The sequence below is a fragment of the Salmo salar genome, chromosome ssa15, assembly GCF_905237065.1.
Source record: "Salmo salar chromosome ssa15, Ssal_v3.1, whole genome shotgun sequence".
Lineage (NCBI taxonomy): Eukaryota > Metazoa > Chordata > Actinopteri > Salmoniformes > Salmonidae > Salmo > Salmo salar.
The window spans coordinates 90,364,468-90,379,604 of NC_059456.1; the positions used below are offsets into that span (position 1 = coordinate 90,364,468).

Here is a 15,137-nt window from a genome sequence, read left to right on the forward strand (position 1 = left end):
GAGAGAGCGAAAGAAAGAGAATGACATAAGGGGGAGAGAGAGAGAGAAGGGGGGAGAGAGAAGAGGGAGAGAGAGAGGGAGAGAGAGAAGGGGGGAGAGAGGGGGAGAGTGAGAGAGGGAGAGAGAAGGGGGAGAGAGAAAGGGGAGAGAGAGGGAGAGAGAGAGGGAGAGAGAAGGGGGAGAGAGAAGGGGGAGAGAGAGAGGGAGAGAGAAGGGGGAGAGAGATGGGGAGAGAGAGAGGGAGAGAGAGGGAGAGAGAGAAGGGGGAGAGAGAAGGGGGAGAGAGAGGGAGAGAGAGAGAAGGGGGAGAGAGAGAGGGAGAGAGAGAGGGAGAGAGAGAGGGAGAGAAGGGGGAGAGAGAGAGGGAGAGAGAGAAGGGGGAGAGAGAAGGGGGAGAGAGAGAGGGAGAGAGAGAGAAGGGGGAGAGAGAAGGGGAGAGAGAGAGGGAGAGCGAGAGGGAGAGAAGGGGGAGAGAGAGAGAGAGAGAGAGGGGGGGGGGGGAGAGAAGGGGGAGAGAGAAGGGGGAGAGAGAGAGGGAGAGCGAAAGAGAAAGAAATACTGGGGAAGTCAGGTAGAGAACAGCTGTAAGGGCAGACAACCTCACCATGTCCTGCTCCCTCTCTGTTCTTATCTACCTCATGTGGGCAACACATAACACACCATGTGACCTGCCACTGTTTATACCGTGTTTCATTAGACTTCATGTTCATTAAGAACATCTCTGGTGGCTAGTTTGCTGACAGAGATAGAGAGAGTGAGCCCCAGTATTCTGGAAGACATCCATGATGTACCATGATCCACGTAGCCTGCTCTGCTGCCATCTGTTCCTGTTGGTTCTGTTTGGCAGGGACCGCACATGTTTACACAACACACAGTGTGGCCCCTCCTCTAACTGCATGTGATAGGCCCATGTCAGACATAGCACACTCACAAGACAATCAATGACAATGTTGCTTGAATTATTACTGTGTATCGTATAATGCATCTAAATCCCCCATGTGATGGATAGAGTACAGATGGACAAATTGAATGTCATGTAACATATTTATGTATGACAGTGGAGGCTGCTGAGGGGAGGACTGCTCATAATAATGGCTGGAATGGAGCAAATGTCATGGCATCAAACACATAGAAATCATGTGTTTGATGTATTTGATACCATTCCACTAATTCCGCTCCAGCCATTATCACAAGCCCGTCCTCCCCAATTAAGGCGCCACCAACCTCCTGTGATGTATGAATGCCATAAGACCAACAATGTTGCTTGAAGTATTACTATGTATCTGTATTTCGCAATCCATCTGAATGTAGCCCTATCTACCATATGTAAAACCAGGGCATCGCACAGGGTGGGACGGGATGCCATCCTAGGGAAGAAATGTACAGACACAATTAACTCTTTTATTCTCTTTTGTATTTCACCAGGGTTCCCAGACTAGGGTATATTTGTTGTTTAGAGATTCCTTATGGTTTCCATACAGATTGGTGATCCTCTACCCTTTCAGAGGTAGTTTATTAGTAAAAATATTGACAACAACGATTCCAGAAACTCTCCCCAAAGACCAATCCATCTAAATAATTTAAACCTGAGAAAATTGAACTGGCTCTGTGTTCTGCAACATCAGCAAACTAACAAAGACAGGAAGCCTTCTGTATGGAGACTCTGCTCTGTCAAACATAACAGGTCTGTTTTTATTTGCTATGTAACAAAAGTAAGTCAATATTCTAGTTTGTGATGTGTTTTGAAATAGTACATGGAAAAAGTGTGAATGTTATGTTGCATTACTATTTACCAAAAACTGCAGGAACTGGAGAAATGTAGTATTAATTCAATCTCCATTTGAGACAACTGATAAACCATTTAAAAAACATTCCTGAAGAAAATCACATCACAAATCATTATCTGCAGTATCGCATAATTTGGTCTGATATCCAGATTAGCATATCTTCAGTAAAATAGTTGATGGTTGTGACAACTTCCTGGTATCCCTCTCAGTTCAGTTGGTTCTGTATCGTTCTGACAGACAGCCCGCTTTTGCCTAGGAAGGTATTTTCTGTTCATTTCCCGGACTATTCAATTCTCTGATTAATTGGTTCACTCAAAGAAAAGGGCTGAGTGGCCAATACCATCCCAGCAGAGATTGTTCTGTCCGATCTACATCTAACCAAGTGTCAAGGGCCAATTTAGATGTGGTGTAATGTGGCATGACTGTCGCGGACCATGTCTTGTGGTGGTGGATATTAAAAAAGATCTTCGGTAATTGTGGCCCTGAGAAGCTTTGTGTTTGGTTGATTTCTTTGTTTTTCCCTGTCTCGTTTTGACTAACATCAAAATATACAATACCGTCGAGTTGTCAGATCAAGTTGTCAGATTTACCATAATCAGACAAACGCTCTATGCTCAGCTTTGATTGTCGCTAATTGTCTAAATGTGTCACTCATATAAAAAAATACAATTCTCTTACTAGGTAAAAGTGAGGGTATTTTATTCAACACATTTTGAAAATCACTTAATCTCATGTAGATCCCATGTAGACCCCGATCACAATGGTTTTGTTAAATAGTAAAGATCTTATCTTTATGAAATTTGATTAAAGAATAGCCAAAATATTTAGCAGTCTGGTCCATCCATCGGTAAAGAACAGACGTACCTTCCTGTCCTCAGTATCTCTGCCATTTTGGCAGTTAAGCAAACATACAGCCTTAGTCCTGCTGATAGAAATTTAGTACACCTTCAGGGGAATGTAGCTCTGTTTTGTTCATAGGAAAAACAACAAATGTACAAAAACTAGACATATTTGTTCATACTCTCCTTGGTCAGAAATGCATCACAGTGTGGAGTTACTGTATAACGTAACAGCTTTGAGATCAAAGGTGTCCCATTAAGAAAGACAAAAGACTAAGCATTAAACATCACTGCTGACTTGTCATGCATAAATGATACACAGGGCTTTAACAAATGTCAGCAATAAATATGTGAACTCAATGGCTTGATTCCTAAATTATAGCCTAATTCATTAATCTGCAGGGGTTATACTGTAGAAACATTTTATTAAACTTCTCCTCAGGGTTAAATGCACTCAGAAAGGTCAAGTGTGGAAAATTACATAAACTAATTGTCTTAGTAGAAAGTATACATATTTTTTCATACAAACAACCTCTGAAAAAAGTACAAGTTAATCGAAAATCACTCATGGCAACAAACATTAATGTTACTGTACTTACAAAATATCAAGGAAAACAGAAGTAAACACACCTTGGGTTTAGGGTGCTGTGTACACCTGGCATGGCAATATTATGACGAGCTCAGTCAGTGCTAGTTCTCTCAATAGTCTCTTAGATTATTCCCTTCACATTGTGCTATTATCACTTTCTCGCAGCCCTCTTTGTAAATACTCTCACAAAATTGCTATCGTCAACTGAAATTGTCAAGCCAATGTCTGTCTGAGCCATCTGTAAAAATAAATCCTTTCCCAAACACAATTTTTCTTTCTTCCTTGACCCAAAAGAGCAGTGGGGGAGAACTTTCCTGACAGACAGAATCTATCCTCTTCACACTGTGATAAAGCAGGATATAACCTGTGATAGAAAGGGACCGTGAATGAGAAGAGAAGGAATGTGGCTCTGTGATGATGTGACATGATATCCATGTCCATGTTCTGTCCTCTCACACTAGAGAGCTGACAAATGTCAGGGTGTTGTTGTTGCTGTCGCTGATGTTTATGTTGATGTTGATATAACACTCGTCAAGTCCGTCAAATATGTCCCCTAGGTTCATCTCACATGACCCATATGAATGAGTTAGGTCAGTGTCCGATAGAGTTTCCTCATCTGCCTCGTACCCCTCTTCCTCCACCTCCCTTTCATCCTCCACCTCTTCCTCCTCTTCCTCCTCCTCCTCTTCTTCCTCCTCTGCGATGGAGCAGAGACCGGTGGTACTGGGGCCTCCAGGGCTGTCGGCAGGTGGCCGGTAGTGGCACTGCCCATTGAGCAGCCTCCTCAGGGGCATCAACGGCACCATGTCCTCCCCCAGCAGCTGCTGTTGGCAGTGCCTGAAATCACTCTGCCTCTTCAGCCGCTTGAACTCACTGAAGGCTGAGGTGGACGTCTGGTAAAGACTGTGTGCTATGGCCCTGGCCTTCTCCGACTTGCTGACTAGAACGGCATGGCACCTGAGAACCACAGCCTTGTTCTTTACTTGATGTCTGTAGATCCAGGCTAGGATCTTGGGTCGGGAAGGGTCAGCTGTGCAGTAGGTGATCCGGTTCAGAGAGTAGAGGTGGGTGGGTTTCTTCTTGCCCGTCTTGTCGGTGCCCATCTGGATGCCCTGAGGTCCCACGGTTAATCTCATCTTGACGCTATGTTCTCCGTAGTTACTCCTTTGCCAGATCTTAGCCACTGGGTCCTGTGTACAGCCTCCTCCTTTAGCTGTGATGGTGACAATGCTCCCCAGGTAACGTACGGTGTAGGTGGGCTCCTCCTTGTTGAGTTCCACCTTCTGCCTCTTGGTCTGGAAGATGGAGCCCAGCCAGTCGAAGGTGGTCGAGTCGGGGAGCAGGTCGGGACAGGAGCGCATCAGGGAGGAGAGGATGGACTGGTAGGTCAGCCCAGCTATCAGTCTCTTAGGCTTGGTCTTGGCCTCATCCTGCACCAGAACAAACTTACTTCTTTTCCAGGGCAGCATGGTGCAGGCAGGGAGAGTGTGAGGGGGTGAGCCCTCCTACCTGCGTGTGTTTTTGTCAGCGAAATAGAGAGAGAGAGAGAGAGAGAGAGAGCAGAGAGAAATAGAGAAGCAGCTCTGCCAAGCACAGAGGAAAGACTGAGAGCTGCGAGCCTCAGCCAGTATGTTCTACTGTTCGCTCCTCCTTCCTCTCCTCCTCCTCCTCCCTCCCTCCTTCTCCTCGTCTGTCTGCATCATGCAGCTCTGATCAGTGCTGAGGACTCAGCCCCGTGCTTCAGCACCCCCCCTCCTCCTTTCCCCTCGCTCCTTCACTGTTTCTTTCCAAGTAGCTCGCCAACTCCTTTCATTCATCCGGCCAGGTCTGAGGTGGATATTGGTATTTCTCTGTGTTAATGTTCATCTTAACCCTGAGTACCCTGAGAGGGTTAACACAGATTGATTTGTATTTGTCCCGTTGTTACATTATGATATGGAGGTCAAAGGTTGGAAAGATGTTCTAATTGTGTGGTAGTAGTGACATTGACAATGTGTCAATGACAACAAACAAAGGACTCAACATGACCACATCAATGCTATCAAATGGTTCCCTATGGTGACTTTGGTCATTTATACTTGAATAACTTAATGTATTCATATATAGTATTATTATTTTTTGTTATATATATGTGTCCATATTGTCCATTAGTTTCTAGTGGAATGACCATATAGTTCAAGAGAAAAAAGCCAAATGAATGAAAAAAAGCATCAATGGCATTATTTTCAATTAACTCTGAAACTCTTCCAACTATTGACTTTTTTCACAACTGCCACCAGAAATATTGACGTATTGACATAGGAAAATAAATAAAAGTGTGTAAAAAACAGTATGGATATTTCATACTGAAACCCTCATATTCAACACCAATGGTATTCACTAAGTTGATGGTTTATATTTAGGATAATGCTTTACAGCTTTGTCATTCTATTTTTTAATTTTAAAATAATCTTAATGTATTATTTTATATATTTTACATGTGATACGGCCACACAGAGGGCCATAGATTATTACAGACCCCTGTGATAACCAAAAAGGCCACTCGTTGTTATCTGATTATTTAAAAAATGTAAACTTGAATGTTACCAAAATTCTGGTTGTTTACTGGTAAACTGGTAAAGTTTCCAGTACTATACCCTCCCTTTGCAAACCTTGAAATGTTATGTGACCATGACATTGCCCTCTATCTGACGTTATTGTGATATGTGCTACTGTATGTCTATTGCTTGACTGACTGACTGTATTGGGAGGGCACATCACAGGGCAGCGTTTCTGGTGGACAGTTTTCTAGCAATGAATCATTGTGAGAATAATTTCTATCTGCCACTGAGGGTGCCATGGAGTGGGACTACATTTGTCATGTGTAGATGAAGTCCTCTTGTGAGAAAATTCATCAAACAGAGATGAGCTGTGTAGTTATATGGACAAAAATTCTAGTTTTGGCCTTGTGGGCTTTGCGCAGTAAATGAGAAGAAAGTCCATGACTATGTTACATGCAGATTAAAGTAATAAGACACTATAAAATGATCAAATATAGGAAAAGCTCATTTAGATTATTCAATTAGTAAAGGAGCCATGTAGGTTATAACAAGCAATATTTGGGGACCCAGAAGAAAATCCCTCTGCATTCACTATCCCCTTTTTACAGTACATATTTTGCAACCCAAGACATTCTCAATTGAAAAGAGCCCTTTTCAACACAAACCAAATCCATAGTCAATAACCAACTTTTAGACTTATTTTGGGGTTTGAGAAAGTTTCTGGAAAAAATTTACTGCAATTTCCCACCTACACTCAAAAGATGCTATCTAGAACCTAAAAGGGTTCTTCGGCTGTCTCCATATGTGAACCCTTTGAAGAACCCTTTTTAGTTCTAGGTAGAACCCTTTTGAGTTCCATGTAGAACCTTTTACACAGAGGGTTCAACATGGAACCCCAAATAGTTCTACCTGGAACCAAAAACGGTTCTACCTGGAACCAAAAAGGGTTCCGCTATGGGGACAGCTGAAGAACCTTTTTGGAACCCTTTGTTCTAAGAGTATAATGTTGAGGAGAGGAGGGGATGTTCTGGATACATTAGGATAGGAGACACACTAACAGTTTGCTCTCATGAGCAGCTCAAGAGATGTTTAGTTTAACCTGAAAATAGATAGTTGAATGTGTGAATAACCACTGAGCACAGACATCAGTTCAACGTCTACTTTTGATTTACATTTGGCTGGGTTGTAAACTAACATGAATACAACGTGAATTCCTTTACGTTGATGACTTTCTTTTCAAATTGAATCAGTTTTCCACGTTGATTCAACGTCATCACATTTAATTTTGAGGTTGAAATGACATGGAAACAATGTTATTTCAACCAGTTTTTGCCCAGTGGGCAAGCCCTACTGAGATCTGACCCATTATGAGTGTGTATCATGCCTTCTCTTGTCTCTCATGATTCAGCTTGACTGAGCGGCTTTATCAGAACATATGGGGCTCCATAAATCACAGCTGAGATTTGAGACAGCTTCTCCTCTCAGCCTCAGGAGATTAACACAGAGATCATGCAGCAGCGCTGGTCATCCATGATCCATCACTGCTTCCCGAGATGGATGCCGTGTTCAGTATTGACTTATCTGATGCCACCAGGGTTATCGCTCTATTGGAGAGTCGGTGAATGAAATTAGGAAACGTTGGCGGGAAGATCAACTCCTAAACCTTGTTAAATTTCCCTTTTAATCTATATCACTCCTTTTTGTTTCCGGAATTGTACTTTGCTCATTCTGAGCCTAAAATAATGGATCTTTCTAGAATCATTTTGTATGTGAGGGCAAACTTCTGAATGTTCTTCTATATGATAATAAACAGGAGGAATGAGTAGCTGCAGCTATAGTATATGATTCAGCATAATGTATTAGTGTTCTACTGTTCTAACACTCCTCATACTCCCAGGAGAGAGAACATAATGTATTAGTGTTCTACTGTTCTAACACTCCTCATACTCCCAGGAGAGAGAACATAATGTATTATCTTGCCCATGTGATTTGTGTTGTCTGCATTAATAAGAGAACAGTAATAAGAATGGAATTGTCAGAATACTACCCCCTTTTCATTCAGATGGGCATCATAATTAAGACAGAATGTGCCATCCTATTTCCGTTTGTATGCACTTGACCATAATGTTAACTTCTAAACAGGCTTAATTTGTTTTTGGAGAATCAGTGATGTCCCCGCGGCATGGTAAAAACAGTCATTACGCTGTGTAATGTAGTGACATATTTGTGTCCTCTGTTTATTAGACTATAGCACTGGAACAAAATGTCAATCGAGGAAAATTTGGCAACTACATCACTGCTTTATTATAACCCAACTGTGACAGAGTGCGGGGAGTTCTGTCGGCTCCTGCTATTAAAGGCAACCATCCACTTTGCTAAATGAGCTGCAGTTTAGGTTTGTTTACAGGAAGCTGGAGCCTTGGGTTAAAACTGAAATGGTATCCTATTCCCTATATAGTGCACTACTTCTGACTTAAGCCCTATGAGGCCAAAAGTACTGCACAGCTTCAGCTCCAGCCTTCAGCCCTGCCTGGATCTTTCTGGCACCCTTAGCCATTTGTTATCAGCTCTCGCCCCAACCCGAGGTGCAGACTGCTCCTATAGCAATCCAATTACTCTTATCTGAGCGCACCCCGTTCCTCTCCAGTATCCAAAAGGAAAGGAACCCATTCTTCTTTCTTATTACCTTTCTTTGCTTTGTTCTAGGAGCCCTTGCCTTGTCCAGGGGACTGTATGCTACATATGTCTACCTGGGCAAGCTAATTAAATTGAGCTCCTTCTTCAGCACGCTACACTTACCCTACAGACTGTAATCAAAGAACGAGAGGGGTCTGGCCAGACAGACAGAGAGACAGAGAGACAGAGAGACAGAGAGACAGAGAGAGGGGGGTAGAGAGAGAGAGAGAGAGAGAGAGAGAGGGGGGGGTGGAGAGAGAGAGAGACAGAGACAGAGAGACAGAGAGAGAGACAGAGAGAGGGGGGTAGAGAGAGAGAGAGAGAGGGGGGGTAGAGAGAGAGAGAGAGAGAGAGAGAGAGAGAGAGAGAGAGAGAGAGAGAGGGGGGGGTAGAGAGAGAGGCCCCTGCCTGCTGTCTGATTTATGGAGCTCCATGAGGGCAGCTAGCAGAGAGAGAGGCAATAAGAGACAGGGCTCTGCTCACTGTAAGGACTCAGGGAGAGATGACAGAGCATGCTATGTTATTCCTCTATCAGACTGCAACAGCCAACTACCCTTCATGCTGAGGAACCAAGAAAATGAATACAAATCAGAGTGCCTGGAATGGGATGACTGGGGGCGGGGAGGAGACCGAGGCTACATCCCAAATTGTACCCTCTTCCCTACATAATACACTACTTTTGACTAGAGCCTATATGGCTCTGGTCAAAAGTAGTGCACTATATAGGGAATAGGGTGCCATTTGGAACACAGACAGACTATCATCCATAACTATTTTAGAAGTATAGTACATGTATTTCCTTTGTCTGCAAAAAGGTAAGCAAGGGATGGAAATCAATAATGGGTGCATTTCTTTGCACAGTGCCATATATTCCCCATAGGCATAGCCCTTACATAACAAAGTTTAGACAAATCATAATTTAATAAACAGCGGATTTGCAGGAGCCAGAAAGACTTTGGGACTGTGGGTCCCTCCTCCTGTGATAAACGAATAGATATGGCCACAGGGGATGGCGAGGTGAAGTCCCCTGCATTTACACTCTTCGAAAAAAAGGTGCTAAGTAGAAGAACCATACAGGGTTCTTTGGTTTGTCCCCATAGGGGAACCCTTTTTGGTGCTGGGTAGAACCCTTGCAGAGTGTTCTATCTAGAACCCTCTATGAAGAGTTCTGCATAGAATCCTCTATGAAGGTGTTCTACCGAGAATCAAACAAATTCAAACAAATGTATTTATAAAGCCCGTTTTACATCAGCACAAAGTACTATACAGAAACCCAGCCTAAAACCCCAAACAGCAAGCAATGCAGATGTAGAAGCACAGTGGCTAGGAAAAACTCCCTAGAAAGGCCAGAACCTAGGAAGAAATCTAGAGAGGAACCAGGCTATGAGGGGTGGCCAGTTCTCTTCTGGCTGTGCCGGGTGGAGATTATAACAGAACATGGCCAAGATGTTCAAACGTTCATAGATGACCAGCAGGGTCAGATAATAATAATCACAGTGGTTGTAGAAGGTGCAACAGGTCAGCACTTTTCATAGCGATCACTCAGTTAGAGACAGAGTCCAAAACAGCAGGTCCGGGGAAAGGTAGCATGTCCGGTGAACAGGTCAGGGTTCTATAGCCGCAGGCAGAACAGTTGCAACTGGAGCAGCAGCATGACCAGGTGGACTGGGGACAGCAAGGAGTCATCAGGCCCCACAGCCCCCACACCCTCTAGTGGTGTGGGGGCTGTGCTTTGGCAAAGTGGGTGGGGTTATATCCTGCCTGTTTGGCCCTGTCTGGGGGTATCGACGGACAGGGCCACAGTGTCTCCTGACCCCTCCTGTCTCAGCCTCCAGTATTTATGCTGCAGTAGTTAAAGTGTCGGGGGGCTAGGGTCAGTCTGTTATATCTGGAGTATTTATCTTCTCTTTTCCGGTGTCCTGTGTGAATTTAAGTATGTTCGCTCTAATTCTCTCTCTCTTTTTCTCTCTTTTTCTCTCTCCACAATATTTATTCCACGTGACAAAACTAGGTCCAGAGTATGACTGTGGCAGTGAGTAGGTCCGGAGACATGTTGGACAAAACCCACTGAGTCGATGATGGCTCCAAAAGCCTTTTGGAGTGGGTCTGTGGACTTTTCCATGTGAATATTAAAGTCACCAAAAATGTGAATATTATCTGCCATGACTACAAGGTCCGATAGGAATTCAGGGAACTCAGTGAGGAACGCTGTATACGGCCCAGGAGGCCGATAAGCAGTAGCTATAAAAGTGATTGAGTAGGCTGCATAGATTTCATGACTAGAAGCTCAAAAGACGAAAATGCAGTCTTTTTTTTTGTAAATTGAAATTTGCTATCGTAAACGTTAGCAACACCTCCTCCGCCTTTGCGGGATGCGCGGAGGATATGGTCACTTATGTAACCAGGACCTGCCAAAAAATAAAGCAAAGCAGTTCGACACACAAAAACACAGGGAATAAACAAACATACGGTTAATAATACAGTATAAAAACTATATATACAGTGTGTGCAAATGAGGTAAGGGAGGTAAGGCAATAAATAAGTCATGGTGGCGAAGTAATTAAAATATACCAATTAAACACTGGAGTGATTGATGTGCAGAAGATGAATGTGCAAGGGGGGGTGCAAAGGAGCATGATAAATAAATAAATACAGTATGGGGATGTGGTAGTTGGATGGGCAATTTACAGATGGGCTATGTACAGGTGGAGTGACTGTGAGCTGCTCTGACAGCTGGTGCTTAAAGCTATTGAGGGAGATATGAGTCTCCAGCTTCAGTGATTTTTGCAGTTCGTTCCAGTCATTGGCAGCAGAGAACTGGAAGGAAAGGCTGCCAAACGAGGAATTGGCTTTGGGGGTGACTAGTGAGATATACCTGCTGGAGCGCGTGCTACGGGTGGGTGCTGCTATGGTGACCAGTGAGCTGAGATAAGGTGGGGCTTTACCAAGCAGAGACTTGTAGATGACCTGGAGCCAGTGGGTTTGGCGACGAGTATGAAGCGAGGGCCTGCCAACGAGAGCATACAGGTCGCAGTGGTGGGTAGTATATGGGGCTTTGGTGACAAAACGGATGACAGTGTGATAGACTGCATCCAATTTGCTGAGTAGAGTGTTGGAGGCTATTTTGTAAATGACATCGCCGAATTCGAGGATCGGTAGGATGGTCAGTTTTACGAGGGTATGTTTGGCAGCATGAGTGAAGGATTCTTTGTTGCGAAATAGGAAGCCGATTCTAGATTTAATTTGGGATTGGAGATGCTTAATGTGAGTCTGGAAAGAGAGTTTACAGTCTAACCAGACACCTAGGTATTTGTAGTTGTCCACATATTCTAAGTCAGAACCGTCCAGAGTAGTGATGCTGGACGGGCGGGCAGGTGCGGGCAGCGATCGGTTGAAGAGCATGCATTTAGTTTTACTTGCATTTAAGAGCAGTTGGAGGCAACGGAAGGAGAGTTGTATGGCATTGAAGCTCGTCTGGAGGTTAGTTAACACCGTGTCAAAAGAAGGGCCATAAGTATACAGAATGGTGTCATCTGCGTAGAGGTGGATCAGAGAATCACCAGCAGCAAGAGCGACATCATTGATGTATACAGAGAAAAGAGTCGGCCTGAGAATTGAAGCCTGTGGCACCCCCATAGAGACTGCCAGAGGTCCGGACAACAGGCCCTTCGATTTGACACACTGAACTCTATCAGAGAAGTAGTTGGTGAACCAGGTGAGGCAATCATTTGAGAAACCAAGGCTGTTTAGTCTGCCGATAAGAATGTTTTAAATTGTTTTATTTCACCTTTATTTAACCAGGTAGGCAAGTTGAGAACAAGTTCTCATTTACAACTGCGACCTGGCCAAGATAAAGCAAAGCAGTTCGACACATATAACAACACAGAGTTACACATGGAGTAAAACAAACATACAGTCAATAATACAGTAGAAAAAGAAGTCTATATACAATGTGAGCAAATGAGGTGAGTTAAGGGAGGTAAAGGCAATAAATAGGCCATGGTGGTGAAGTAAATACAATATAGCAATTAAAACACTGGAATGTGTTGATTGACATAGTCAAAAGCCTTGACCAGGTCGATGAATATGGCTGCACAGTAATGTTTCTTATCGATGGCGGTTATGATATCGTTTAGGACCTTGAGCGTGGCTGAGGTGCACCCATGACCAGCTCTGAAACCAGATTGCATAGCGGAGAAGGTACGGTGGGATTCTAAATTGTCGGTAATCTGTTTGTTAACTTGGCTTTCGAAGACCTTAGAAAGGCATGGTAGGATAGATATAGGTCTGTAACAGTTTGGGTCTAAAGTGTCTTCCCCTTTGAGGAAGGGGATGATCGCGGCAGCTTTCCAATCTTTGGGAATCTCAGACGATACGAAAGAGAGGTTGAACAGGCTAGTAATAGGGGTTGCAACAATTTTGGCAGATCATTTTAGAAAGAGAGGTTCCAGATTGTCTAGCCCGGCTGATTTGTAGGGGTCCCGATTTTGCAGCTCTTTCAGAACATCAGCTATCTGGAAATGGGTGAAGGAGAAAAGGGGGAGGCTTGGGCGAGTTGCTGTCGGGGGTGCCGGGTTGTTGACCGGGGTAGGGGTAGCCAGGTGAAAAGCATGGCCAGCCATAGAAAAATGCTTATTGAAATTCTCAATTATAGTGGATTTATCGGTGGTGACAGTGTTTCCTAGCCTCAGTGCGGTGGGCAGCTGGGAGGAGGTTCTCTTATTCTCCATGGACTTTACAGTGTCCCAGAACTTTTTGGAGTTTGTGCTGCAGGATGCAAAGATCCTGTAGCAGATCCTTGTGACATGGCGCCGTGCATTATCATGCTGAAACATGAGGTGATGGCGGCGGATGAATGGCACGACAATGGCCCTTAGGATCTCGTCATGGTATCTCTGTGGTTTCAAATTGCCATCGATAAAATGCAATTGTGTTTGTTGTCCGTAGGTTATGCCTGCCCAGTTGGACGTACTGTCAATTCTCTAAAATGATGTTGGAGGCGGCTTATGGTAAGCTTTTTGTGCAAATGGAAGATTTCTGAGATCTTTTATTTTAGCTCATGAAACATGGGACAAACAATTTACATTTTGCGTTTATATTTTTGTTCTGTGTATTTATGACAATAGAACCTTTTTCCTTACAAAGGACCCTTGTCTTTCAAATAGGGTAATTCTGATCAAAATGGTTCTTGGTAGAAACCTAACACTCCGCAAAGAACCCTTTTTGGAACCCTTTCTTCTAAGAGTGTATGGGCATCATGCTATAGGTGATTTATTAGATGGAGTAGTGGGGTATTGATCGAAGGAATGAATAGGAAGAAAGATAAGAGTTGTGACAACTTCCTTAGAATTACATTTCCATAAATTCCAAACCTTCCCATGAGTTGAACTCATGGGAAGGTTTGGAATTTATGGAAATTGTGTGCATCATGTTCCCAAACATGACATTTATAGAGAGCTGTCACAGAAACATCTGACTCACTGCATTCAGTTTATCCTGAACAGCAGAGCCCTACGAGCAATATAACACTCTGCTGTAGCCTACTCTAATACAAATGTTTTGTACAGTGTGTTCCGTACAGTATACAGAAGATGTTCGGTATAAATCTTCCATACAGTATGCCCAGTTCTACACTACCAAACGTATAGCTTCATACAAAAAAATCCTTCAACGCTCCTCCTTACACGTCGAATATTTTCCTACACTCCCTACCCTGTTATTGAAACACATGACAGTGGCTAGATTAATGGCACTTCTGTTGGAATGATTCAGCATCATATGTATTATGCATTATGTAATTCCGCATGTAGGTATATAAATGCTCTCCACTTTTGAAGTTTTCTAAAGGACAGACAGGAAGAGGAAATTAAAAACTGCCATAAAACCAGCCTGTGTCATAGCTTCATTATTCATCCTGGGGTGCTTTTGTTTGATGTAACCCTCAAAGGCAACCCTCCAGGCTTTTAAGACTTTCAGCCTGTACTGTACCTACTCAGAACGCCGTCTGATTTTAATATCTTTAACTACGAAGTGAGATGGTTTCTGACTGATCACATGCTTTTATATGCAAGGGAGGGAAATAACAGGGTCATTTTTTATAAACACTCCAAAGCCCTTGGAATAGGGCACTCACTTCTGTCATCATGAAGTGCTTTGAGAGACTAGTCAAGGATCATATCCCCTCCACCCTACCTGTTACCCTAGACCCACTCCAATTTGTTTACCGCCCCAATAGGTCCAGAGACGATACAATCGCCATCACACTGCACACTGCCTATCCCATCTGGACAAGAGGAATACCTATGTAAAAATGCTGTTCATTGACTACAGCTCAGCATTCAACACCATATTACCCTCAAAACTCATCATTAAGCTTGAGACCTTGGGTCTCGACCCCGCCCTGTGCAACTGAGTCCTGGACTTTCTGACGGGCCACCCCCAGGTGGTGAGGGTAGGAAACAACATCTCCACCCCGCTCAACCTCAACACTGGGGCCCCACAAGGGTGCATTCTCAGCCCTCTCCTGTACTCCCTGTTCACCCATGACTGCGTGGCCACGCACGCCTCCAACTCAATCATCAAGTTTGCAGACGACACTACAGTGGTAGGCCTGATTACCAACAACGACGAGACGGCCTACAGGGAGGAGGTTAGGACCCTCGAAGTGTGGTGTCAGGAAAATAACCTCTCACTCAGAGTCAACAAA

General features: G+C 43.8%; 1 protein-coding gene across 1 annotated transcript; it reads right to left on the reverse strand.

Moving 5' to 3' along the window:
- Positions 1 to 2,461: 2,461 nt before the first annotated feature.
- On the reverse strand, positions 2,462 to 4,809 carry LOC106572553 (protein FAM43B). Its single transcript, XM_014146833.2, has one exon. The coding sequence runs from the start codon at positions 4,682 to 4,684 to the stop codon at positions 3,668 to 3,670; it is 1,017 nt and encodes a 338-aa protein (XP_014002308.1). The 5' UTR covers positions 4,685 to 4,809; the 3' UTR covers positions 2,462 to 3,667.
- Between the last annotated feature and the right edge of the window lie 10,328 nt (positions 4,810 to 15,137).